Source organism: Petaurus breviceps, unplaced genomic scaffold, assembly GCF_028583685.1.
Source record: "Petaurus breviceps papuanus isolate PSGF00001 unplaced genomic scaffold, PetGlider_PUasm1.0 38, whole genome shotgun sequence".
Taxonomy (NCBI): Eukaryota; Metazoa; Chordata; class Mammalia; order Diprotodontia; family Petauridae; genus Petaurus; species Petaurus breviceps.
Window position 1 is genome coordinate 53,679,353 of NW_027186304.1, and position 27,306 is coordinate 53,706,658.

Sequence of the window (27,306 nt, forward strand, 5' to 3'; positions counted from 1 at the left end):
AGAATCGTAGAATTTTGGAATTGGAGGGAACCTTAGCACTCATGTAATCCAACTTGCTCTGGATTCATATTAGTGGCAGAGTTGATTCAGTGTTCATTCCATCACACCAGGTTATCCATGAACTTAGTGTACACAATCTAGCCCAAATGTACCTTTCTGACATTATTGCTTACTATTCTTCTCCACAAATCTGCTGTTTGAGCTAGATTGCTTTTCTTGTCCTGAGCATGTCAAATGCATATCAGCTCCCCATATTCTCTGTCATCTTTTCCAGCCACTTGCCCTGTCCATCCTTTGAGGATCTGCCTCCCGTTTAGCTTTCCCTGACTGACAAGTTCAGGGCTACTGTGATCTTGACTTCTGCTGTATTGTGGGAGCATTTCTTGTTGACCAGTGATTCAGGGCTTGTCAGATGCTACTGTTGACTCTTATGGATGGATGGATGGATAGATATAGATATATAGATATTTATATCTATATATACTTGTGTATATCTATCTATCTATCTATCTGTCTGTCTGTCTGTCTGTCTGTCTGTCTATCTATCATCTCCTATTTCCCCTGTTTTGCTGCTAAGCTCTTTGGGGCCAAGAACTATCTTTAATTTCATTGTATCCCACATAGTACCTTTTACATTGTAGCTTTCACATAATAGGATTCAATAAACATTTGATTAACATTTCAGTTTTAAAGTTAACAGAAAGGTGAATGTGAAATCTTACCTATGGAATGAATTTTGTCTTATTTTACCCTAGGTGAAGGTCATGATATTTAGTATAAGTTTTAGTTTGAGCATTCCTAGACCTAGCCAAGAAAAAAGGAAAGGTTGATGTGGGAGAAGTGTCCTTAAGTATAGATTACTTTACTTGGCTTGTTTGTTGAGAGATTTGTAGACAGACTGCAACTGTAGCTCAGTATTGATCTCTTTTCCTTATCATTCTTTACCCCTTGAAGTACAGAAAACCATTGATGACCATTGTGGTTGGTAGTTTTTTTTAAGGATGTTTTGTATGTCATAGAATGAGGCTCTCAGAATTCATGGGCTTAGTGTATTTTCTGTTATTTGTTAATTCTTTCAAATTGATTTCTTTAAAAATTAGACGAGAGTAAAGCTAGAGGCTTTGTACTAGAGTGTTGGTAAAAACATTATTCTGAGAATCAGAAGATTTGGATTCATTGATGTCCAGTGTTGCCACTTACCAGCCATTTGATGTTAGGCAAGTTAATTAACCTCTGGATCTCAGTTTTTTCATCTACAAAATTGTGATAATAATCATGGCATTCTTTACCTTACCATTATTTTTTAAACAATAAAGAACTGTATATATGTGAGCTACTGTGCTATTATTATTAACATCGCTAGTTGAGTTAAATGATAAATCATTGTTTAGTTTTTAGGCAACATTTCAAGAAAGGTTAATTTGGAATTCAACTTTTTCTGTTTTGGTGCATTTTGATAGTATTTAACATGAATTATTTATTCTCAGATAATGATATTATGGTATCACTACAGATTAACAAAGAGAAGAAAATATATCTAAAATGTAACTATAATGGTAATATCATCTGAAAACACCTATGTTATACACATTTTACTGTGATGCATCAAATTAAAATAAATTTTTGTACCTGAGGAAAGGTTTTAAGAATTGTAGCCATCTTCTATTTTATTAGGTGTGAGAATTTGAAACTTGAGTATGTGAGGCAAATAAGTAAGTTGGACCGTTTACTGGGTATTTTTTATATCACATTGCTAGGCTAGTCTTATCTTGTTTGAGCCAAGTCTCGTGCATTTGTTTAGTGAATACCAACTACTTAGCATATTATTTAAACATGAAACATTCATTATTGTGGGAAGTATGTCATATCCGCTTGCCAATTCAGTCCTCCTAAGAGATTACAGAAGGCTCTAGTGGTGTGCCCATTAATCAAAGGGGAGTGGCATTAGGGGGGAAAAAAAAAACAACTTCACAAACCTGTGGATCATGTTCTTGGGAGAACTTTCAGACTAATTTTCAACTTAACCTGTAGCCATTTGCCAAATAGCATGTTAGGAACTAATCCATATTAATAACACTGATATTTAGAAGATGCCTTTCTTTGAAAGTCTCAAGCCCAATTGCATGTGTGTATCATAACTGTCATCATGAAGTTCTAGTGAGGTAGGATGAGGGATTTGATAGCCCTTTTTACTGCACAGGAGACAAAGAAGTAGAAATATTTTGACTAGAAATAAGTTGTATCAGTTTTGTAGGAAGGAACACACCTTATAAGTCCAATAAGAGTCTAAATTAAAACTTTAGAAATGTCTCCCCTCATGAAATGCTAATTCTCTTATGTCAAGGAGTATGCAGAATGAACTTTTAAAAAATTCTAACCTGACTTGCTACAATCACTCAGTATGTTTTGGGTACCTCAGCCTCCCACTTATCAGTTGATCTGTGCTCAGGAAATGCAAATTTATCTTAAGGTAAGTCTAAGCAATTCATTTGTTCAGAAACAATAATTAGTTAGATAATGTGCTAGAAAAGAGAATATGTTCATTGAAAGTTGATTATAATAGTTGATTTGTTTAATTTGTTGTTTTTGTCCCAGTTCATCCTTAATATTATATAAACCTTCCTGAGTTAAAATCTGGCCTCAGTCACTTACTAGTTATGTGAGCCTGGGCAAGTCATTTAACCCTGTTTTCCTCATGTATAAAATGAGCTAAAGAAGGAAATGGCAAACCTCTTAATAGCTTTGCCAAGAAAACCCCAAATGGAGTCATGAAGAGTCAGACCTGACTAAAATGATTGAACGGCAACAATTATAAAATAATTATTATAATGTTATAATTTTATCATTAAAGGAAAAGGGTTTAAAGGACCTTTTGCCTATAGATGATAAGCATTTTAGAATTTCAAAATTAATGAGATTAAAATTTGCCTTGTGGTTTGTTCACTTCTTTGATCTGATACAGGTAATAAGCATCAACATTAGAATTAATTTGGTTGTTTAGGTAAGGAAAAGATGTGAACACCAAGTTGTACTTTCCCAGCCACTGGAAATGCTAGGCTGCAAGAGGAGGACTCATTTCAACACAAGCTTTAGCAGCTTAAAAGTTAATAGTTTGAGCATCTAGGCCAAAAATCATGGGACAAGAGCCAAGAAAATGAATAGTCCAGTGATCTCTGCCAATCAGGCTCTGTCTTTTTGCCTGCAAGATGCTTTGTGGTTTGGGGGTTGTCTGCCGTGAACTCTACAGCAGCTAACTTAGGGTTTTCCCCCACAGTATAGGGCAATTCTGTGTGAGGTGCTTCTGCTCTGAGTGGTAAAGGAATAACTCAGTCTTTCACTAACGAATTTTTTGGGGGAGGAGAGGAAGGGAAGAAACAGGGTGATAGTAGGAAGAGAAAGGGGAAAAATGTGCTTTTACCTAGAAGGAAGTATGTAGATTCTCTGGCGAATGAAGCATTTACATACCTTTCTTATTTGCATTTTACCCTATGGTAGATTTAGCATAACCTGTATGGGAATGACATAACTTTACTGCCAATTACCTGGTCAAATAGCATCGCGTGAGAGTTCTGCATTGTGGCTTCATTTTTGCTTTAAGGCTTTCAGCGGAAGTGAGTCACACATTGTTTCTGAGTTTACACGCTGTCCCTCCCTTTGCTCACTGGCTAAAGGTGCGTTGGAATTTTCCAGGTATAGTGTTGGAGGAGATGTAGAGGAAGGAGGAGCAGAGCGTGGGTTTGGTGTTCTTGGGAGAAGGATCAAGTGATTGTTTCACACAGACTTAGATCTTTCAAGCATTGAATGACTGGATTGGTATGAAAATTAAAAAAAAAAGTTTAATAATACATACATACCATGTATTCAAGCACCATTGTTGACTTTTCTGACTTCTATTTTATTAGTGTCTATTTCTCTTATTGATTTGAAATGTATACTGAGATTCTCCTCAGCAGGATTTCAACACATTTTTGTGTTTATGCCAAGAACACAGTGTTCTGTTAAGTCATTCAGTGACGATAATTACTGGCGTAAAGCCAAGCAGGGTCAAGTTCATTCAAATGAGTCTGAGCTTAGCTTCTCGCAGAGTGAGGAATGCTAGTCTTGTCTTCACATGATAGGTGGGTTTGGGATGTCGGTTGTTCCAAAGAAGAGCTAAAAATTATTCCATTAACTTTTTGTTGTTTAATTTATGGCTTTCTTGTTAGTTCTTCCTATGTAAACAAGGCTGTAGTACAGAGATCACACCATTTTTTAACTTTCTACCTGGACCAGTGAAATTCTGAAGCTCTGCCTTTTAGATTCTTCTTTCTACCAGTATTTGATCTAATAATGTGAATTTTCTGAACACCATTGCCTCATAAGCTATTAGTTTATTTAAATGCTGAATGAAGTACATTCAGAAAATCCTATTTTCAGTTCTAGATAGGAATGAGAAAAACAGGAGGGTTGAAGATAAAGAAAAGTTGCATCTTCTTGCCTTGGATGAGGTATATATAGGTAAAATAATTCTGTTCACTTACCAGATAGCATCCTTGTTTCAGGATTATATTCTGTTGAAATGGGAGTGAATGGAGGAATTGAGAGAGAATTTATCCCCTTTAGCTTTTATATATGCTTTACACAAGTCTCTTTACTTGTTTATCATTTGGACTGCTAGACTCTTTCTAGACACTGTCACTTAATAACACCTGTGTGGTCTGTAATATTGACCTTGGATGAGTACAGAGAACCCAGAAAACTAAGTACGTATGACCTAGAGTGTCTGTATCACTGATCTGACACTTAGCAGTATGCTGCCTTGTATTATTACAACCTGTGTGTGTCCATCTCCTGCTAGGTTGCAGCTTCCTGCAGGGCAGACACACTGTATCTGAAGCCTTAGAATTTAGCAAAGTGCTAGACACAGAATTCAAACTCAGTGTTCATAGATGATGAGAAATAGTAATAAAAGCTTGCATTGGTGTCTACTGGGATATAGAGAATTTCTGATAATATTAATATGCAGTAAATTAACATATTTGCTCTTGCTGACTTCTGAAATCAGAACTGTATTAAAGTGCTTTTTGAGTCTGGTAAAATGAATAAATTTAAATATAAAACTAGATGGGCCCTTTAAAGGTCAGCTGGTCAATTCCTTTAATTTTATAGGGGTAGGGAAGTTTTAAATGACTTGCCTTACCAAGGTTACATAATAAGTAAGTGACAGAGCTGTGATTTGAACCCAGGTGTTCTGGCTCCAAATACAGTATCTTTCCATTGTATTCCATTGCCTCCTAATGTTACTGGAAGCAAGCTGGAATTAGATTAGTTTAGCATGTATGATAGGGGAACGAAGGCATACAAGGCATACAATAGAGAAGCAGTGTTATGTACTAGATAGGATACTGACCTATCCTTCCCAGTCCCTTTCGTTGGATCTTCATTTGTGTCACACCCACTAACTATGGGTGTCCCCTAAGCTTTGCCCAAGTACATCTTCTCTCTATTCTGTCTTGCTTGGTGATCTCATCAGCAGCTATGGATTCAGTTATCATCTCTATGCTAATGCTTCTTAGATCTCTTTATCTATCTGGCTTATCCTGACTTCCATTTTCACATCTCCATTTGCCTTCTCTGTGTACCATACAGAGACATCTTCAACTCAACATTCCCTAAAACGATCTCCTTCTCTTTTCTCCCAAATCCTTCCCTCTCCTGAATTTCTCTGTTGCTGTGGTGGTACCCTCCATCCTCCCAGGTACCCAGTTTATGACTTGGGTGTTGTTATCCTTGACTCTTCCACTCTCTCCCTTACCAAGTTCTGTTGATTTTACCTTCATGATATCTCTTCTATGTGCCCCGTTCTCTCCTCTTACACAGACACCACCCTGGCACAGGTCTTTATCACCTCATGCCTGGACTGCTGTAATAGCCCGCTGGTGGATCTGCCTGCCTCAAGCTTCTCCCCACTTAAGGCCATCATTCATTCAGCCGCCACAGTGATCTTCATTAAGTGCAGGTGACCATATCACCCTCCTATTCAGTAAACTGGTGGCTCCCTTTACCTCCTGGATCATATATACAATCTTGTTTGGCTTTTACAGCCCAGTGCATCCTGTCTTCTTTCTGACTTTCCAGTCTTCTTACATAACGGCTTCTTTGCTGTGCTTTTCACTGGCTGTCCCCATTACCTAGAATCCTCTCCCTTCTCACCTGTACTTCCTGGTTTCCTTAGCTTCCTTGTGCCTCCTAAAGCGCCACCTTCTGCAGGAAGTGTTTCCTCGGCCCACATAATGCTGTGTCTTTCCTCTGACTTTACCGCAGCTTTACCCTCTCACTATCTTTCCTGTCTGTCCACAGGTGTTTTCGCATGTTGTCTCCCCGATTAGAATGTGAACACTCTGAGGGCAGACAGTTTTTCTTTGTATTCTTTGTGTCCCCAGCACTTAATTAACACTTGTCTTGACTTCCTTGTTGGACTGAGAATCAGGAGACTCCCGAGTTGGAGTCCTACCTCTCCCATTTACTAATTTCTCATCTGGAGACCTTGTCTCATAAGGGCTGTGTGTGTGTGCTGCAAACCTTTAAAATGGTTAAAAAATGTCAGCTTCTATGACTATTCCTGCTAGACCAAGTGGTAGCAGCACCAAGTCTAGGTTGACTATTATAAGACGGTGACAAATATCTCAATAAGTTTAAAGAATACTGTTTCTTATACTGAATTTGTCACTGAGTGCCATTCCAACTCTAATTGAATTAACACATTTAGTGACTTTGTACAAGGAATACCTGTGACTGCGTATTAAAAAAATTGCCATTGTGATACCCATTGAAGATTCTTGGAGTCAAAAAGGAGGATTAATGAAACAGCTATGTAGGATAGTCTAATGCTATATATGCTAATATGTTCCATATTCTCTCTAATTTCTAAAAATCATTTTTATGCTAAAGGAAAGGTGGGGCTTTAGGGCTGAACCCAGACGGCAGAATGATGGTTGACGAGGCCTTAGAACAGTTTGCTGTTGTAAAATTCCTTTTTTCCAAAATGATTTTCTCTGACCAAGTCTTTAGAAAAGCAGCATGGTATGCTGGAAAGAAATGTATCAGAAGATCTGAATTTATATCTGTGCTCCTTGACTTACTGCCTAAATGGATTTCAGTTCCCTGTCCAGTGAGGTGGCTTATATGGTGACTCTGGTCTTCTCCACCTCTAACAAGGTGGATCTTGAGCTCTCTTGCAGTTAATGCAATGAATAAAGAATGAAAGAATGAATTCAAAAGAATGAATGAATAAATGATAAAGTACTCCTTGTTTACTGTGGGCCTCACACAGTACTAAGCTCTGGGAGAGAGAAAGAGAAAGTAAGAGAGTGCCTGCCTTAATAGAGTTTATATATTAATGAGGGGGGACTACAGACAAAGGGGAGTTAGTGGAAGCGGGAGGTAATCACAACTCTTGTTTTGAGAGATGATGAGAAGTGATGTGGAGGCCAGGTTCTCACCGAGATAAGGTGAAAATTCACCTGTCTGAGGCCAGGCAGAGTCAAAGCTTCTAATGGGAGGGGTTCAGGAGGATTAGGATGAATATGGGGGGCAGTTTGGAAGTCAGGAAAACCAGCATCAAATACCACCCTTATCACATCCTTGCTTTGTGATCGATCCTCTGGACACGTCACTTCCAAAAGTCCACCTGGCAAAGATCTAAAACTAAGCTGGAGAGAAATTTCAGGTCTGCATGGGTAGAGAAGTTACTCTCATGTCTACACAATGAAATCATAGGACAAAAAAAGAAAAGAAAAAAAGCCTCTTTCCAGTTTTGAGGGAAAGAATCCTACATGGTACATAGTTAATGAATGCCCAAGGATAATGCAACTTAATCCCTTTGACTAACCTCTTACAGGGCTTATATGGCAGCATTAAATGTACATAAATCAGCAATGACAGAATATTCTGTTAAATATCAGAATTCTTAGGTATGATTATTATATCTTGTGGCAATTTTTGTCCGCTTGTGAGAATTTACCTCAAAAATTAAAATGAAATGCAAGGGGAAACTATTATTCCATAGACAGATACTTGCTTTATGCACAATTGAGTAAATGTATCTGGTATATAAAGTGAGACCAACTAATAACAAAAATAAAACTCGGAAATATCATGTGACTTTTAATAGAGCATTCAAGAAACTCTTGAAGATCTCTTAGGCAGTAAAGATGGCAAAGAATGCTCCAGCACCATAAGTATTCCTATATATGTGCTTGAGTAAAATGGAGGGAAGTCAGAGAAATATGGAAGAAGGTACAGATTTAGCAGGCAGATAGATAGATAAGGAACACTTAAAATTTCTGTGCTAGTGTTTTGTATTCCTCTTATGCTTAGGAGTCTTGCATCTAAATTTCTGGGCCTTGGCTCACTTTGGTATTTGGATCTGAGGGAGGGAAAAATAATTTCACCAGGTTCCCATGGTCCAACACCCACACCCTAGCTACCTGTCAGAACTTGCTGTGCTTATCTTGACTGTGTGGGAGACTGGTTTATCAGCACTGCACTTTTCTAGGTATATCTGTCTTGTAGATACTTGAAACATTCCGTTAGGTTTTAGGGATATCAGCTCGGAAAAAGAAAGTCTGTGGAGGTGTTCAGGAGGCATGCAAGGAGGAAAATCTGCTTAAATCAATTGTCTTTTTCTGTTATATCTTGGCTTCCTCAGTCTTTCATTTGCTTTGTGGGTAGCATTCTTCCTGTAAAATCATGGAGCAAGTTAGCATTTACTTTCTTCCCTACATAATTTTTGGTTCTTTTGTTTTAATTTAGCTGAATTTCCACAAGGGAAAAGTAACAGAGAGCCATCCAATGTTCTTTTTTGAGTGGGCATTTTAGAAAGAGGTTTGGAATTTGGAATTCAGGAAAAAGTAGGACCACAAAGAGGGGGGAGGCAGAAGAGAAGTAAAAACCATGTCTACAGAACATTTGGGCTTTTCAGAGAGTTTTTTTTTTTTAAGGAGCTGTGGGATCATCATAATAAGAGTAGACGATAATCAAGAAGTTTAAATACAGACATGCTTATGTAATTTACTAATCTTTTTTTTGTTAATATCTTTTCCTCTAACTTGATACAGTCAGCAATCTATTACTTATAGTGATATCACTACTTGAGTAAAATGATAGTTTACCACATTCATAATTTAACTTAAAAAAGAAATACAAAAATCGAGAAAGAATCTTTTATGTATTAAAATCATTTTCTAAGCTGCGTCAGAAGTTAATAACATTTTGAAAACATACTTATTCTTCCTTGTCTAGGTCAAATTTTCCAGTTTGTCTAGGATAAATATTGCTGTTGGGATGAGAGATGTGCCTTTAGACTGCTTGCTTTTCAGGGAAATCTGGGATTTATGGTCTGGGACCAGGAACTGCCTACACCCTTCTTCACCAATACAATTACACAAGAAGGTGGTTGTGGGAGATTTTTTTGGTTCTTTGTAATCCCTTTAAAACTATAATCTGTCATTGGCCTAAATGGTACATTCTGGCTGGCACCTGTGGCGTCATGTGACAGTAGAAAGAATCCTGGATTTGAAGTCAGTGCCCCTAGCTTTAAATCCTTGTTCTTTACTAGCTGTGTGATCGGATGCAAATCACTTTATCCCTCTTGGTATCAATTTCCTTATCCATTTTAAAGTGAGGGATTTAGATGAGATGACCACTAAGGTTCCACAGTTAACAAAATGACAGATGACCTCAGCAGCCATTAAGAGTAAAGCACAACGAAAGATCACCATTCTGATGAGCTTGAAAGTGGTGGTCATCCTACTTTTGCTTAGAGACTTCTAGGAAGGGGGAACCCATTGTCTCTGGAAGCAGCCCACTCCTGGATAAATCCCCTTGATAGGAAGGTTTTCCTGATGTTAAGCCTAAATCTGCCTCTTTGCAAATTTTACATACTATTCCTAGTTTTCTCTTCTGGGGCTGTACAGAACAAGTTTAATGCTTCTTCCATATTGCAACTGTTCAGATACTTAGCAATCACGTTTCTCTTCTCCACTGTACTTCCCCCACAAAGTGTCTTATTTTTTTTCAGGCTGAACATTCCCAGTTCCTTTAACTGATCCCTCTGTGGTATGGATTCAGAGCTTTTCTTTATTCTGGTTGCTTTTCCCTGGATTCTCACCAGCTCTATATCTATAATCATGTGAAATTCTTTTCCAGATGAAAGCTTATTGACCTTTATTTTAGTACTTTATGTATAGTTGTAGTGGAAAAAATAAAGTTATATTCTTATTTGTGTAACACATGCCAATCCAAGTTAATCCAGGTTTCAGGCTTCTCCAAAGTGTCTGCCTGTAGGATGTAATTTTATTACTGACATCTAATACTTTTGCATGTGTTTAATTTTATAGGTACCAGTGTGTGAATATGAGGGGTAAAATATGGTATAAATATTTACTTTTATTAATTTCTAATATGGCTTTGCTTTATTTACTTTGTTTGCCTTGGCAGAGTAGGAGAAGAATTTACATCACCTCTGTTATCACTGTGCTTAGACAAAACTTGTAGTTCTAAATTTTCAAGCTCCTCGTGAAATCATGGGGTCAAGGTATCTGTCTCTGTTTGTTTGGGATTACTGAGTATTTGTTCTGTGCGTCAGAGCAGTTCTGTGATACGGCTGGAGTCATCCTCCCCTTCCAACTGCTTCAGCCTTATTTGCTAGAGTAAATATCTAATGAATGTAGGGGTGTGATTTAGGTTTCATTTTTCCTCAGAGGTGGGAGTTGGTGTTTGGTTTCCCCAAATTCTTGCTCTAAGCCTCCTAGAAAATCTGTTTAATCTCAGTAAATAAACTTGAAAAAGATTATTCTAGCAAGGTAACCCACCAAGTTCTCTGTAGAGGTAGCAGATGGTATTTTGCAGTTGATTGCTCCTTTCATAAGAGCAAAAATATAGAAATTAAAATAAGCTTCATCACTTTGTCCTCTTCAGTTTTCTAGGTGGAGCAATGGGTAGAGTAAGGGACTTGGAAGCAGGAAGACCCGATTCAGATACTGAATATGCCTAGACTTAAACACATCACCTAACTTCTGCCTGCCTCAATTTCCTCAGTTGTTAAAAATGGAGATAACTCCTACTTAGGATTGACACGAAGATCAAATGAGATAACATGTAAAGTGATTTACAAATCTTAAAGTGCTATATAAATGCTAGCTGTTATTTAAAGCATTTATTATTCTGACCTTCTTACTTGTCTCTGTTCCACTTCATTTCAACTAAGTATTTGCTTTAGGGTATCTGGCTATCATCATGCACAAATATAGTCCACAAATGGAAATTGTGCCCTGGTGATCATCACTTTGATGCTGGCAAACTATACTCAATCAGTGTTTGCTGTCTAGATGAATAAATATTGATAGGGCTGTAGGACCTCATTGTCATAGGTCTGGTTTCCATTTTTAATGGTAACTTTGACTTATAACTCAGAGGCAGCTGGGTGGAAAAAGCTCTGGACCTGGAGTCAGGAAGACCTGAATTCACATCTGGATTCAAACACTTATTAGCTGTGTGACCCTGGGGGAGTCACAACCTCAGTTTCCTCAATAGTAGAATGGGGATAATAACAGCTCCCATCTTTCAGATTGTTTGTGAAAAGTGCTTAGCAAAGTGCCTGGCTGGTAGTAGACTATGTAAATGCTTATTGCCTTTTCCTTTCCACCTTATTCAACAGCCTTCTGGTTATTAACATGTAAAATATAGCCTTGCTCCCCAAAAGTATTCATTACTGTTATTGGAGGATGTTCTGTTCCAAGTCTAAATGGAAGAAGGATTCCTTATGGATGAGCAGGTTAAATGGATGTTCCTGTTTGTTGATGGCAGTATGCAAACTATGTTAAGGCTTAGGATACCATAGGGGCTCTTACTCAAAAGAGATTGGTCATTTAGCAATCCACACAGGAAAAAAAAAAACAAGTGGATAAGGAATATCTGGATTCTATACAGAAGGATCTGTGATATAAAGGACAAAACACCAGATTTGGAATCAGGAGTCAAACTGCATTTGAATTCTAGTTCTGCATGTTCTTGGAGAAGTTACTTGGCTATTTTGTTCTTCAATTTCCTCATTTTCAAAATGGGATAAAAATAGCTGTTACTTCCTTCCCAGGGCTGTTAGATATCAAATGAAATGTATAAGAACTTTCTCATGTCCAGATGTTGCATATCAATGCCAGTTATGTTGATTACAGTGATGATGATGACTTGGATGGGCAGCCCATAAAGTCTGTTCATTAGTACACATATCTTGGACAAGCACTGCAGATGGACAGTGGTTTGGGCCAGAGGAGGAATAACAATTGTGCTAAGCTTCGGGGATCCAGACAACTCAAGTAAAAAGCATTTATTAAGTAATTCCTATGTGCCAGGCAATGTGCTAAGTACTGATAATACCAAAAGAGGAGGAAGGGGAGAAAGAAATTCCATGTTCTCAAAGAACTCACAATTTAAAGGTAGAAACCACATATACACCACTAGTTACAAACATAGACCATTATGTGTGTATATAAATTATGTATGTATTTTTTATGTGTATGTATATAGGTATACACACATACATATACATATAAAAGACACTGGCACAGGACTGCCTAGCATGGTTTGCCCTCATCAGAGAAGGTGCTGTGTTTCGTGAGCAAAGCAGAATTAAAGAAGCTCAAATGAAATGCGAGATGTGCAAATTTAGAGAATCTCCTCCAAGTGTTCATGTGAACTGTTTGTGCTTTACCTGTGGGAGAGCATTCCGAGCTCACACTGGGCTGATCAGCCATGGTAGGGCACATTTTAACTTGACTCTAACATAGTGATGGCATTTTGGTTCTCTTCAAGAATGAAGGATAATGACCACGTGCATGTATGCATGTGTATACACGTTATGTGTATATGTATAGGTATGTGCACATATATGTATATCTGCACATATGCATGTATATACAAACACATATATCTATCTCTGTCTCTATATTAAATTAGAGATAACCTCAGAGAGAACACACTAATCTGTATGAGGACCTGAAAAGGCTTTGTGGAGGAGATGAGATTTTAAGAAAGAAATTTGAAAGAAGCCAAGAATGTTGGAAACTAGAGATAAGGAAGGAGGGAATTCCATATATGGGGGATAGCCAGACAAATAAAAAAAAAAATCCCCAAACACAAATAGCTTCTAACTTGAAAGAGTTTACATATAACTGGGGGATTATAGTGTTTACACAGATTACAAGTACAGAGAATTTTGAGGAGAAAGAGATGCTACCAACTAGGGGAATCTGGAAAGGTTATCCTTAGGAGGTGACTTTTGATTTCACTTTGATGGAAGCTAAGAATTCTAAGAGGTAGAAGTGAGAAGGGGGAGTGCATCCACAGACCCAGAAGAAAGAGATGGAATGCTGAGTTTGGGGGACAGTGAGTAGGTCTGTTTGATTGAAATGCAGTGTGTAATAGGAAGCAACCAGTCTGGACCACATTTGGGGAATTGTTTAGCACCATGATTAAAACCTTATTGTTAATGGCTCTACCCCACCCATTGAAAGAAAAAAAAACCAACAAGAAAACACACTGGTTCTGTTAGACTGTGAATCATGGAATACCATAATCTCAAAGGGCTCAAAATCCCAGGTGACCCAAAGAAAAATGGAAAATTGCATGTTGGACACCCTCATGAATATCATGATACATTGGAAAGCATGTTGTGTTTGGAGTACCATTTTCTCATCTATTAAATAAAAAATTTGGACCAGATGGCTTCAGAGGTTCTTTCCAGTTAAAATTCTCTGATTTCTAAATACTTTACAACATGTTATTAATGATGGTGATGTGAACAAAAGGTAGTGAACAGGTTTTTAATAAAGGATGTGTATAACCAGAAAAAGAAAAAGACCTGTGTTTTGATTTTTCAAGAAGTGGTGATAGAACAGGCTCCACAAAGTATAGATCAGTGAGCTGTGCTTCAATTCCTGGGAAAATTTTAGAATGAATTATTAAAGGGGATGTCGACAAATATCTAGAAAGAGAAGGAATGGTTACAGAGACTCAGTATGGCTTCACAAGAACAAATCATGCTAGACTAACCTATCTTGCCCCCTTGTCCTGTGGCCATTTATTTATGCCTTGTCAGATCCCAACTACATGTTGTCCTAACCAATCACCTTGTCAATTCCTGCTCTTTGTGCTGGTAAAAACTGCTGGAAAAGGGCACTCAACCTTCCCGTCTGGGTCCACTACAGATCTGTGTTGTCTATTCTTACCTGGACCCTCATTGTAGCATGGCAGTCCTTTTATTGAGCTTATCACATGCCCTGTAGTGGATGCCTTTTCTTATGTCATCCTGCTTTCTCTACCACCTTTAGCCCATCTTCTAAATCAGAGAACTTTTTTCTGCTTTACTGAGAAAGTGAGAGCAATCTGTTGTAGTTCCCTCTTCTCTATGATAGCACAACTTAAAAACCACTTTACATTGTCAATATTTTGTCCTCTTTGTTTCCAGTCTCTGGGGAAGAGATAATCATTCTCCTGGCTAAGACTAACCCATCTGCTTGTGCTCCTGGTTCCATTCTGTCCCATCTCTTCTTTAAAAAAATTTTTTTTTGTTTATTCTGTTAAATATTTCCCAATTACATGTAGAATTTAAACTTATTAAAAAAAAAATTCCAAATTATCTCCCTTCCTCCTATCCCTCCCCCCCACTTTGAGAAGGCAAACAATTTTATATTGATTATACATATGAAATCATGCAAAATATTTCCATATTAGCCATGTTGCAAAAGAAAACAAACAAAATAAAGCAATAAAAATAAATAAAGTATAAAAAAAGTATGCTTCACTCTGCATTCAGAGTTCATCAGTTCTCTCTCTGTAGGAGGGATAGCATCTTTCTTCATGGATCCTTTGGAATTGTCTTGGATCATCATCTTGATCAGAGTAAGGAAGTCTTTCACAATTGATTATCATTATAACAATTGCTATTACTATATACAATGATCTGGTTCTTCTCACTTCACTTTGCATCAGTTCATATAGGTCTTTCCAGGTAATTTTTCAAATCACTCTCCTCATCATTTCTTCTTCTTCTTCTTTTTTTTTACTTTTTGGAGGGCAATTGGGGTTAAGTAACTTGCCCAAGGTTACACGGCTAATTTTTTTGTGTGGGTGTTAAGTGTCTGAGGCTGGAACTGAACTCGGGTCCTCCTGACTCCGGGGCTGGCACTTTACTCACTGCGCCACCTAGCTGCCCCTCTCCTCATCATTTCTTATAGCACAGTAGTACTCCATCACAATCATATGCTACAATTTGCTCAGCCATTTCCCAATTGATGGACATCCCCTTGATTTTCAATTCTTTGCCACTACAAAAAAAAGCTTCTATAAATATTTTGGTACAAATACATCCTTTCCCTTTCCTTTGATCTCTTTGGGTTATAGACTTAGTAGTGGTAATTCTGGGTCAAAGGGTATGCAAAGTTTTATTGCCCTTTGTACGTAGTTCCAGATTCTTCTCCAGGATGGTTGGACTAGTTCAACAACTCTATCAACAGTACATTAGTGTCCCAATTTTTCCAGATCCCTTCCAGCATTTGTCAGTTTCTTTTTCTGTGATCTTAGTCAATCTCATAGGTGTGGGGTGGTGTCTCAGAGTTGTTTTAATTTGCATTTCTCTAATCAGTAGTGATTTAGAGCATTTTTTCATGTGACTTGATATTTTTTATTTCTTCTTCTGCAAACTGCCTGTTCATATCTTTTGACTATTTATTAACTAGGGAATGGCTTCTTTTTTTATAAATTTAGCTCAGTTTCCTATATATTTGAGAAATGAGGCCTTTATTAGAGAAACATTCTGTAATTCTCCTGCCTCCCCTCCCAACATAACACTCAGTTCCTTCTATTTTTGACTCCTTTTAATTTCATGTAATTAAAATTAGAGGCAGCTACATGGCAAAGTAGATAGAGTACCAGGCCTAGAGTAAGGAAGACAAGTTCAAATTATGTCTCAGATCCTTATTAGCTGTGTAACCCTGAGCAAGTCACTTACCCCTGTTTGCCTCAGTTCCTCTTCTGTAAGATGAGCAGGAGAAGGAAATGGCAAACCATTCTAGTATCTTTGCCAAGAAAACCCCAAATGGGGTCACAAAGAATGAGACACACCTGAAACAGCTGAATAACAAAAATCAAAATTATCTCTATTTTACTTTCCATAATCCTCTCTATATCTTGTTTGGTTATAAACTCTAACCTTATATATAGATTTTATAGGTACATTTTCCATGCTGCCAATTTTCTAAGGCTGTCACTCTTTATGTAGAAGTTATGTATCCATTTTGACTTTATGTGGCTAGTTTTTGCCAGACTACTTTCCAGTTTGCCCAGTAATTTTTGTCAAATAATGAGTTTTTGCCCTAAAGCTTAGATCTTTGGGTTTATCAAACACTAGATTATTATGATTATTTACTACAGTGTATCATGAATCTGATCAATAACACTGATCCACCACTCTTATTTCTTGGCCACCAGATTGTTTTGATGATTACTGTTTTATAATATAGGTTGAAATCTGGAGCTGCTAGGCTACTTTCCTTGACCTTTTTTTTTTTCATCGATTCCCTTGATATTTTTGACCTTTTGTTCTTCCAGATGCATTTTATTACTATTTTTCTAGCTTTATAAAATAATTCATTGGTAGTTTGATTGTTATGACACTGAATAAATAAATTAACTTAGAATTGTCATTTTTATTATATTGTCCTACCAATGAGCAATTAATATTTCTCCAGTTCTTTAGATCTGTCTTTATAAATTTGTGGAAAATATTTTGTAATTGTGTTAATATAATTCTTGGCTTTGTCTTGGAAGGTAGACACTTAAGTATTTTATATTGTCTGCAGTTATTTTCAATGAAACTTCTCCATCTCTTGCTGCTGAATTCTGTTGGTAGTATATAGAAATGCTAATGACTTATGGGTTTATTTTATATCCTGTGATTTTGCTGCATTCTCTATACTGATTCTGCAAAGACTGATACTTTTGTTTTCTATTTGCCTACTTTAATTCCTTTAATTTCTTTTTCTTTTTGCTTTTTAGAGGGCATTTGGGGTTAAGTGACTTGCCCAAAGTCACACGGCTAGTAAGTGTTAAGTGTCTGAGGCCGGATTTGAACTCAGGTCTTCCTGACTCCAGGGCCAGTGCTCTATTCACTGCTCCACCTAGCCTCCCCATCTCTGCCTTTTTAACTGCATTTGAAGCATAATAGATTCTGTTCTAGTTCTTTATTTTCACTCTGTGTTTCTCTCTGTTTCAAGTGTGTTTCTTGTAAACAACATATTGTTGGATTCTGATTTCTAATCCATTCTGCTATCCATTTCCATTTTATGGGTGAGTTCCTCTCATTCACATTTAGTTTTTATTACTAACTGTGCATTTCCCTCTGTCCTATTTTTCTTATCTTTACACTTCTCTCTTTCTGCCTTGTCCCTCCTCTAAATTTTGTTTTGCTTTTGACTACTTCTTTTATCTGCCCTCCCTCTTGTCACACCTCCTCTTCCCCTGTTCTAATTCTTTTCCCCTCCTACTTTCCTGCTGGATAAGATAGGTTTCTGTTACCATTTGAGTATCTATCTATCTATCTATCTATCTATCTATCTATCTATCTATCTGTCACCTTTCTTTCTTTCTTTCTTTCTTTCTTTCTTTTTCTTTCTTTCTTTCGTTCGTTCTTTCCTTCCTTCCTTCCTTCCTTCCTTCCTTCCTTCCTTCCTTCCTTCCTTTCTCTCTCTCTCTCTCTCTCTCTCTCTCTCTCTCTCTCTCTCTTTCTTTCTTTCTTTCTTTCTTTCTTTCTTTCTTTCTTTCTTTCCTCTTTGAACCAGTTTAGATATGAGTGAGGTTCAAGTGTTGCCCCCCACCCATTTTCTCCTCCATTGTAAAAGCTCTTGTGCACCTCTTTTATGTGATCTAATTTTCTCCATTCTTCCTCTTACTTCCCCATTCTCCTACAAAATCCCTCTTTCTTGCATATCCATTTTTATTTTACATCTTCCCATTATATTTGACTCACTCCCACAGCCCTTTTCTATGTAGAATGCTTCTAACTGCCCTAGTAATGATAAAGTTCTTAGAATAAATTTGTATCATATTCCCATATGGAGAGGCAGTTTGACCTCATTGAGTCCTCTATGATTTCTCTTCTATTTTTAGTGTTTTATGCTTCTCACAAGTCTTGTGTTTGAAAGATGAATTTTCCATTCAGTTCTAGTCCAGAGGCAGGAATGCTTGAAAAATTCTCTATTTCATTAGATATCTATTTTTTTCCTTGAACTTTGCTTGTTAGGTTATTCTTTGTTGTAATCCTGGTTCTTTTCCTTCCAGAATATATTCCAAGCCCTTCTCTCCTTGAATGTAGTAGCTACTAAATCTTATATGATCCTGAGTATGGCTCCGTAGTATTTGAATTGTTTCTTTCTGGCTGCTTGAAATATTTTCTCTTTGATCTGGGCATTTTGGAATTTGGCTTCTTGGGAATTTCCATTTTGGGATCTCTTTCAGGTAGAGATGGATGGATTCTTTCAATTTCTATTTTACCCTCTTGTTCTAGTATACATGGGCAGTTTTCCTCATCAGTTTCTTGAAGTATGATGTTTAGGCTTTCTCTTTGATCATGACTTTCAGGTAATCCAGAAATTATCAAATTATCTCTCTTCAAGCTAGTTTCCAGGTCAATTGCTCCTATAAAACATTTCACATTTTCCCCCCTATTTTTTTCTTTCTTTTGACTTTGTTTTATTGTTTCTCGATTTCTCCTGGAATCACTAGCTTCAATTTGCCCAATTTTAATTTTTAAGGAATTATTTTATTTATTGAGCTGTTGTACTTCATTTTCAATTAACTAATTCTGATTTTTAAAGAGTTTTTTTCTTCAGTGAATTTTTGTACCTCCTTTTCCATTTTGCCAATTAAATTTTTTAAGGTCATGTTTTTTTTCCAGTGTTTTTTGGGGCTCATTTCTCAAGCTGTTAATTGTCTTCATAATTTTCTTCCTTTGCTTTCATTTCTTTGTATATTTTTTTCCTCTACCACTCTTATTTGATTTTGAAAAGTAATTTTTAGCTCTTACAGAAATTCTTGTTGATCTTGTCTCCAATTCACATTTTTCTTAGAGGGTTTGCTTGTAGCTGTTTTGACTTCATTGTTTTCTCTTGAATTTGTATCTTAATCTTCCTTGTCACCATAGAAATCTTTATCATCAGGTTCTTTTGTTGTTGTCGTTGTTTGCTAATTTTTCCACCATTTCTTGATTTGGAACTTTATGTTAGTGTTGGGCTCAGTTCCCGTCATGGTGGGTAGAGAGGCACTGTCCCAAGCTTTAAGGCTTTTTCACAGTGATGCTTTCAGAACTAGTTCTGGGGATTTGGAAGTTTTCAGTGCTTTCAAGTTGGTGTGATCTGGGGAGATATATGGTCACTGTTCTCCTGGTCTTCACTCTGGTTCTTACCTAGAAAGGGCCCCTTGATCCCTTGGGATTGCAAATGATACTGATTCCCAGGGTCCTTGATCCCTTGGGAAGGGAAGTGGTGCTGCCCCTTAGGCCTTCCACTCCCTCTTGACTGAAAGTTCTCTTCTCTTCCCTTGAATTACGACCCAGAAGTGGGTATAGGCAATGGAGCCGCCAAATAGCATCTGGTCCTGGGTCCAGTGCTAGCACAGGGGTCCCCTGTGGTCTCTTTCTGACCAGTTTCCAGGTTCCCTCACCATTTCTGCCTTGGGAATTCCCGAAGCTATTGTTACTTCTGTCTCCATAACCTAATCCCACCACTGGTGTTTCATCTATGTGACTCCAGGTCAGCCTCCACCTCTGTGTCACAGATCTCCCTTTCTGACCTCCTAAGTTGTCTTGGGCTGGAAGAATGTCTCACTCTAACCTTTCATTGACACTGTATATCGCTAATGTGATACCCACAGCGGCTGCTAAGAATATGCAGGTTTATTTCCAGGTTTGAATCACAAGATATAACAGACTCTTCTTTAAAGACAAAACCAAAATATTAATTCATATACCAAAAAACCAAATCCACCATGATAATAAAGAAGTTGTTACACATTGCCAGTTCAGGGAGCACCACCATCCTCAAGTTTTCCCTCCATCAGGCCTCACCACAAATAAGCTCCTTTAGGCAAATGCCCCTCTCTGACCCACCTAGCTGCATTGCCTCTCTCTACCTCCTCTCTCTTTCAGCTCTACCTCACTCTCCCCCTTCCTGCTCCACCCGTTCCTGCTTCACCCATTCAGCAAGCTCCTCTCACCACAGACTGCATGTGACAGGCTCAAAGCAGATCACATAGGCCTATTAATGGGCAAGAAAGATCTTCCTGTTCCATTAACAATACATTAGCCGATCAAAAAAAGAACCTAGAAATAATCCTTCAAGCAATTCTCAAGGAAAATTTCCCTGATATTTTAGAATCAGAGGGCAAAATAGAAATTGAAAGAATTCACCAATCACCTCTTGAAAAAGATCTCAAAAAGAAAACTCCTAGGAACATCATAGCCAAATTCCAGAGTTCCCAGATCAAGGAGAGAATATTACAAGGAGCCAGGAAGGAAGAATTTTACTATTGTGGAAACACAATCAGGATTACACGAGATCTAGCAGCCTCTGCATTAAGGGATTGAAGGGCTTAGAATATGATATTTCGGAGGTCAAAGGAGCTAGCACTAAAACCAAGAATCACCTACCCAGCAAAACTGAGTATAAAGTTTAAGGGGAAAAAATATGGTCATTCAATGAAATAGAGGACTTTGAAGCATTCTTGATGAAAAAACCAGAATTGAATAGAAAATTTGATGTTCAGATACAAGAAGCATGAGAAGGTAAACAGGGAAAATAAATCATAAGGAACTTATTAAAGTTGAACTATTTATGTTCCTGCAGGGAAAAACAATAATTGTAACTCAAGAGACTTTTCTTAGTATGAGGATAGTTGTGAAGGGAATATATACACACATATGTTTATATAGGAGGGTATATGTGCGTATAAATACATATGTGAGTGTGTGTATATATGTGTACATATATACATAGAGGACACAGGATCAATTGATTAGGAAGGGACAATATCTAAAAAAATAAAATTAAGAGGTGAGAGGAATATAATGAGAGGAGATAGGGTAAATTATCTCATAAAAGAGCCACGAGAAAACTGTTACAGTGGAGGGGAAGAACAGGAAGGCAAAAGGGAATGGGCCAATCTTACTCTCATTGAATTTGGCTTAAGGAGGGAATAACATACACACTAAATTGGGAGTCTTACCCTACAGGAAAGTAGGGGGGGAGGAGCTAAGTGGGGGGATGATAGAAGGGAGGGCAGATTTGGGGGGAGGGTAGTTAGAAGCACACACTTTTGAAAAGAGACAGGGTCAAAGTAGAAAATAGAATAAGTGGGGGGCGGGATAGGATGAAGGGTAATATAGTCAGTCTTTCATAATATATCTACTATGGAAATATTTTGTGTAACTACACATGTACAACTTATATTGAATTGCTTATCTTCCCAGTAGGGGTGGGTGACGAGGGAGGAAGGGAAAGAATCTGGAACTCAAAGTTTTAAAATCAAATGTTAAAAAAATTATTATTATTTTTATGTGTAACTGGGAAATAAGATATACAGGCACTGGGGCATAGAAATCCATCTTGCCCCACTAGAAAGTCCGAAGGGGAATGGGGGAGGATATAAGAGAGAGCAGATTAGGGGAAGGGGTATTCAGTAGGATCACTATTTTGGGGTGGTGGGTAGGGGAAAGATGGGGAGAAAATTTGTAACTCAAAACCTTGTGGAAATGAATGTTGAAAACTAAAAATAAACCAAAAACTTTTTAAAAAATTAAAAAAACAATACATTAGCAATATATTCTGTCATTCTAGGATTTGATTTGAGGCATTATTTTAAAGTTCTTTGGAGGGCAGTATTGGGAAAGCTCAGGTGAACACTTTCTCTACTCTGCCATCTTGGCTCCATCCATACTATTTCTTCTGAAACTTCACCCTTTAGCCTTTTTTTTTCTGTCTGGTGAAGCTTATGGACCCCTTCTCAGAATAATATTTTTAATGCATAAAATAAAATATATATCTTACAAATAAATAAATATATAACAAGGATTATAATGGAAACCAATTATATCAAAATAAAGACATAGAGATACACACACATACATATATATTTATTCGCATCAAAATTCATGAACTCTCTGAAATTTTCCCATAGGTGCGTGGACTTCAGGTTAAGAAGCCCTACTTAAGTGATATATTTTTTCTCTCTCCCTCTGCCTTCCCCCACCCCCCATAGATATCTATATGGACACACACACACACACGTATGCACACAGATTATAGGTAGCTAGATATAAGATATCTGTGTACTTCACTACAATAGTCTTATAACTTATCTCTCCATCAGATTCCTAGAAAGAGTCATCTATACTCATTACCTCCTTTCTATAACTCCCACTCACTCTTCAGCAACTTGTGTTCTGACTCCTGATCTCACATTCTACTGAAACTGCTCCTACCAGGTTTAACAATAATCTCTGAACTGCCAAATATGACAGCCATTTCTCAGTTCTTATTAACCTTTCAACATTTTCAACACTTGACTCCTCCAAACTCCTCAGACTTCCTCATCTCTTGGTTTTTGTGATAGTGCTTTGTCATAGTTCTTCCTGACATCCCCCTCCCCCTACTTCTGAAACTCCCTCTTTAAGGTGAATCAGAGCCTAAAGATCTCATAATTAAGTGTACATACTCCAGCAGCGAAAATAAAGTTAACACTGAGCAGCAAATAAACTCTGGTCAAATATAGAAGAGGCAATGTTTGTACCATCTTGTCAAAATAAAATGACACATCACTGTTTTCTGTTGACCATAGAAAATCTATATTTTGGGGACAGTGTATTTTTTAGGGATGTTGTTTAGAAAGACCAATTTCATCAAAATGAAATATATTGATATTTTTTCCAATGTCTTTTTTGGGTCATTATCTCTCACCTACTAAGCATAGGTGTCTCTCTATTCCAACTATACAAAACTACCTTCCATTTTCCCCTACACATGTACAAGAGGGTTAGAAACAGGAATGAGCAAATATCATTTTGCCTTTGTCTATAATTACCTCTTCTTTCTTCCTCTAAGAATTTCCTTAAAAGCCATCTTTCTAAAGTTTTCCTTGATTAATCTATCCTTATCAGATCACTCCTTCATGTTCTTCTTAGAGGACTTCCACTATACCAATTTTCATTTGTTTATAGAGAACAGACTGATTACACTGCATAATTAAGTCTGTGTCTAGTGTTGCAGAGATCAACATGAGCATGTAGTTATGGTACTGCCTTATACTATCCTGAGTGTGATGAGAGAAATTTTGAAAATCCCTTTTAAAAGTTCATGCCAGCTATCTGGTGATTGTTTTTTATGGCTTCTCAATAAAATTGGAAATTTTCTGCCAGACTGTTAACAAAGTGTTAAATCCCATAATGGCTAATATACTTGTATGGTATTTTTGCCACTCCGGGTTGCATTATGTTTTACTAAACTCCTAACCTGCTTCCTCATTGTGACTTGGAGGTAACCTTGACTTTTCAAGAGCTTATAGAACAAAATTTGTGCAAGCCCTATCAAGTTGGAAAGATACCAAGTACAGACTAGTCAGTAGTTTTGTTTTTTTTTTTTAAGAACTACCTACCCATGTTTGGAAAGGTTCAACAACAGAAGATTGACCACCAGAAGATGGTTTTTGTTTCTATGTCCATGAATGAAAATGTTCTACAAAGTTTTGGAGTGCTTGTGACTTGTAGTTACTGGAGGCAGTATTCATACTTATCAACTTCAATCTTTTTGATGTATTTTAGGAAGATTTTTAGGAAGATATTTTAGGAGGAAGTTGTATCAAGAAGTCTGGGATAAACGTGTGGATGTCATTTTTAACTTCATTTTGGGCAAAGATCAGGGCTTCTCAGCTGACTTGAGTTTCTGAGCAGGTCATCAGACAGAGCATCTTCCTTAGAGAATATTTTTGGTCTGCTCAGACTGAGGGCAGTCCAGATTGAGTGAATAAGACTGATTGTGAAGGCAGTGGGAGAGAAAACATTAACAATGACAACATTACATTGTTTCCTGGTGGCTTTTATTTTTTCAGAAACTAAGAACTTATATTTGTTCCTTTTCAGTAGAGGATGTAGGGGCATACAAAAGAAGAAAATCTAGTATCATCTCTTACAGCTTTTCATTGTGATAAACAGTGTCTTCATCAATGGATAGACTTTTGTACTTTGTGTCAGGAAACCCTGAGTTCAAATCTGGCCTCAGATACTTGCTAACTGTATGACACTGGCCAAGTCAGTTAACTTCTGACTGAGTTTCTTCATTTGTAAAAAGGAAATTAAAATAGCACCTACCTACCAGGACTGTTGTGAGCATCAAATGAGACAATATTTGTAAAGTACTTTGCAAACTTTAAAGCACTGCTAGATGCCATTGTTATTACTACTACCATTATCATTGTCATTAAGAAAATAAAAAGCATGTCTGGAATGCATAACTTCACTGTATGGTCATTGGAATGATCAAGAGGAAAGAAAGATTTCAGTTCAGAATTCCTTGAAAGACTTTTTTAAAAGACCTTGGTCATTTATATAATCACAAGTCCTTAATTCTAAGAATAATTAATAACAATTGAATGTTTAGTGATTATTATAGCTAACATATTCAGTATTTCTGATATTTTCTGATTGTATTATTGATGTGCTATATATATATATATATATGTATACTTTAAAAAATACTTTGTGAAGTATAAGATTGGATTTGCCTGGTATTCACATCTGATCTTCCCTCTGCCCTTCTGATCGGACCCTCTGTGTAGAGGGCAGGATCAAGGGCTCCGTGTTTAAAGTGGAAGCTCAGCACAGTTTTCTCCCCATTCCCCACCAGGTACACTGCTTTTGGACTTCTTTGGAACTCTTGAGTTCCCCCATCCCCACCCCTTCAGCTTCCTTTTACAGGTTGTCTTCCCCTGTTAGGTAGTAATCTTGTGGGCAGGGACTGTCTTTGTATTTGTATCCCTAAGGCTTGCATAGTGTCTGGAACCTAGTAGACACAATAAATAATTATTGACTTTTATTGACTACCATTGTTCCCTTTTGTAATTAATATGTATTCATTTATTTGAAAAACATTTCTTAAGAAGCTGCTGTATACTGTGAGAGGCACTGGGGAGAGAGATAAGACATACTTTTTGTCCTAATTTAGCTTATGGTCTAGGAGAGGGTAAAGGCACAGACACAGTTAATATCCAGTATACAGTCTTAGGGGCTAAATGTTTTGGTGATGTGTTTATTGCACAAGGTAACATGAGAGGTCTGAGGGAGAGGATGGAAGGAGAGGAGAGAGGACATAACACGTCCCAGGCATAGGAAGCAGTGTGAGCAGAGGTCAGAAGAGTGCAGCTAGGTCTAGAATAGGGCATAGCCCTGTTTGCCTAAATAACAACACATTGTATATGGAGACAACAATATAAGAGACATTTGTAAAAGAGAGATTAGCACCCGATGGTGAAAGATCTATAAACGTCAGGCAGAGGAGTTTGAACTTTATTGGGTACGTACTGGGGAGACACTGAAGATTTTTGAATCATAGAATAAGCAGATTTGTCCATAAAGAAAATCATTCTGGCAGTGGGATGAAGGATAAATTGGAAAGGAGGAAAGAGTTAAGGTTGGAACACTTTTTGCAATACTGTGCAATAATCCAACTGAGTCATAATGGCTATACTAGGGTGGTGACAGTGAGAATAGAGAGGAGGAGATAGATGAATGCAATGGGGATTGTGAATTCAAAATCAACAGGACTTGTTATTGCTAACTGCCTGCTCAACATCTCTACCTGAATGTCCTGTAGGCATCACAAACTCAGTGTTCAAGTCAGAATTCCTCCAAATACATTCCTTCTCTAAATTTTCCCATTTCTGTCAGTGGCACCATCATTCTTTTAGTCATCGAAGTTCACGGTCTTGGAGTCTTGATTCCCCCCACTCCTTCAATCCTCATATCTAATCAGTAGCCAAGTTTTGTCTCTCTTGCTTTGGAGACATATCTTTCCCCTTCCCACTCCAACAGCTTCCACTGTAAATTAGGCCATCATCACATCTCACCTGCTTCCACTTTTTCCTCATTCTTTCCCCCAACCTTCAGGTAGTTTTGTTGTTATTGTTCGGTCGTGTCTGATGCTGTGTGACCCCATAGACTTTGTCCAAAGGGTTTTCTGGGTAAAGATGTTATAGAAGTTTGCCATTTCCTTCACCAGTGTGTCTGCATTTTACAGATGAGGAACTGAGGGAAATAGGGTTTAAGTGACTTGCCCAGGATCACACAGTTAGTGACTGAGACTGGATTTGAACTCAGATCTTCCTGACTCTAGGCCTGGTTCTTTATCCACTGTACCCTACCAAATTGATATTCCTGAAATAGAGATCTAACCATTCTACCCTTTCTATAACTGAGAAATCTTCAATGATTCCTTTTGGCTTCTAGGATAAAACACAGTATGGTGCCTATGATAGCTGTTCCCTATACAGGACATTCCATCTCTTTGCACTGGTGCTTGGATTGCATTTTCTCTTCACCTCTGTGTCTTAGAATCCCTACCTTCTTAGAAAGAACACAACTCAGATGATCTCTATTACTCTCTCTTGAAATTATTTTGTTTTACTTTGTCTATTTTTTGTACATATTTAATTTTTTAATGTTAAATTGTTTCCTGGGACTCTTTGACCAAAGAATTCACCACTTATTGGCCAGTGATAAGCCTCTGTCTCTCCTCACCTAACTGGGCTGGTCCTTGGACAGTAAGTACACTGTTAGACACAGCAGGATTGTTGTTTCCTTCAAAATTCAGCTCACTTGCTACTTCCTACTTGAGAACTTTCTTGCTCCTCCCACCTAATAAAGCCTGCCCTCTGAAAATTATGTTGTATTCATATTGTATGCATTTTGAACATGCATACATTATATATGTAAATGTCCTCTTCCACTCCATTCCCCCATATTCTTGGTAGAATTTAATCTCCTTTAGAGTAGGGCCTCAGGTTAGAGTGCCTGCCTCATATCAGTAGTAAATGATTGATTGTACTTAAAAACCTTTTGGTAGACACTGCCATTTTGCAGTCCAATATAATCTTTGAGAATCTAGGGTTAACTCTATGCCAAGGTGAGGTAATGGAATTGGACTTTTATGGAGGCATAGTCCATATATA

General features: G+C 37.5%; 1 protein-coding gene across 9 annotated transcripts in view; it reads left to right on the forward strand.

Moving 5' to 3' along the window:
* SPIDR (scaffold protein involved in DNA repair) overlaps window positions 1–27,306 on the forward strand; it is a 593,302-nt gene that overhangs the window by 75,317 nt on the left and 490,679 nt on the right. Inside the window, exon 1 of one of the 9 annotated variants that reach the window (XM_069099907.1) lies at window positions 1,978–2,470. The exons of 7 other annotated variants lie outside the window; for them this stretch is intronic. In XM_069099907.1, the coding sequence (XP_068956008.1) occupies window positions 2,402–2,470 (69 nt within the window). In that variant the 5' untranslated portion in view covers window positions 1,978–2,401. Of the gene's footprint in view, window positions 1–1,977; window positions 2,471–3,498; window positions 3,672–27,306 lie in introns of those variants that run through there. One more of the 9 variants, XM_069099911.1, reaches the window with a different exon arrangement.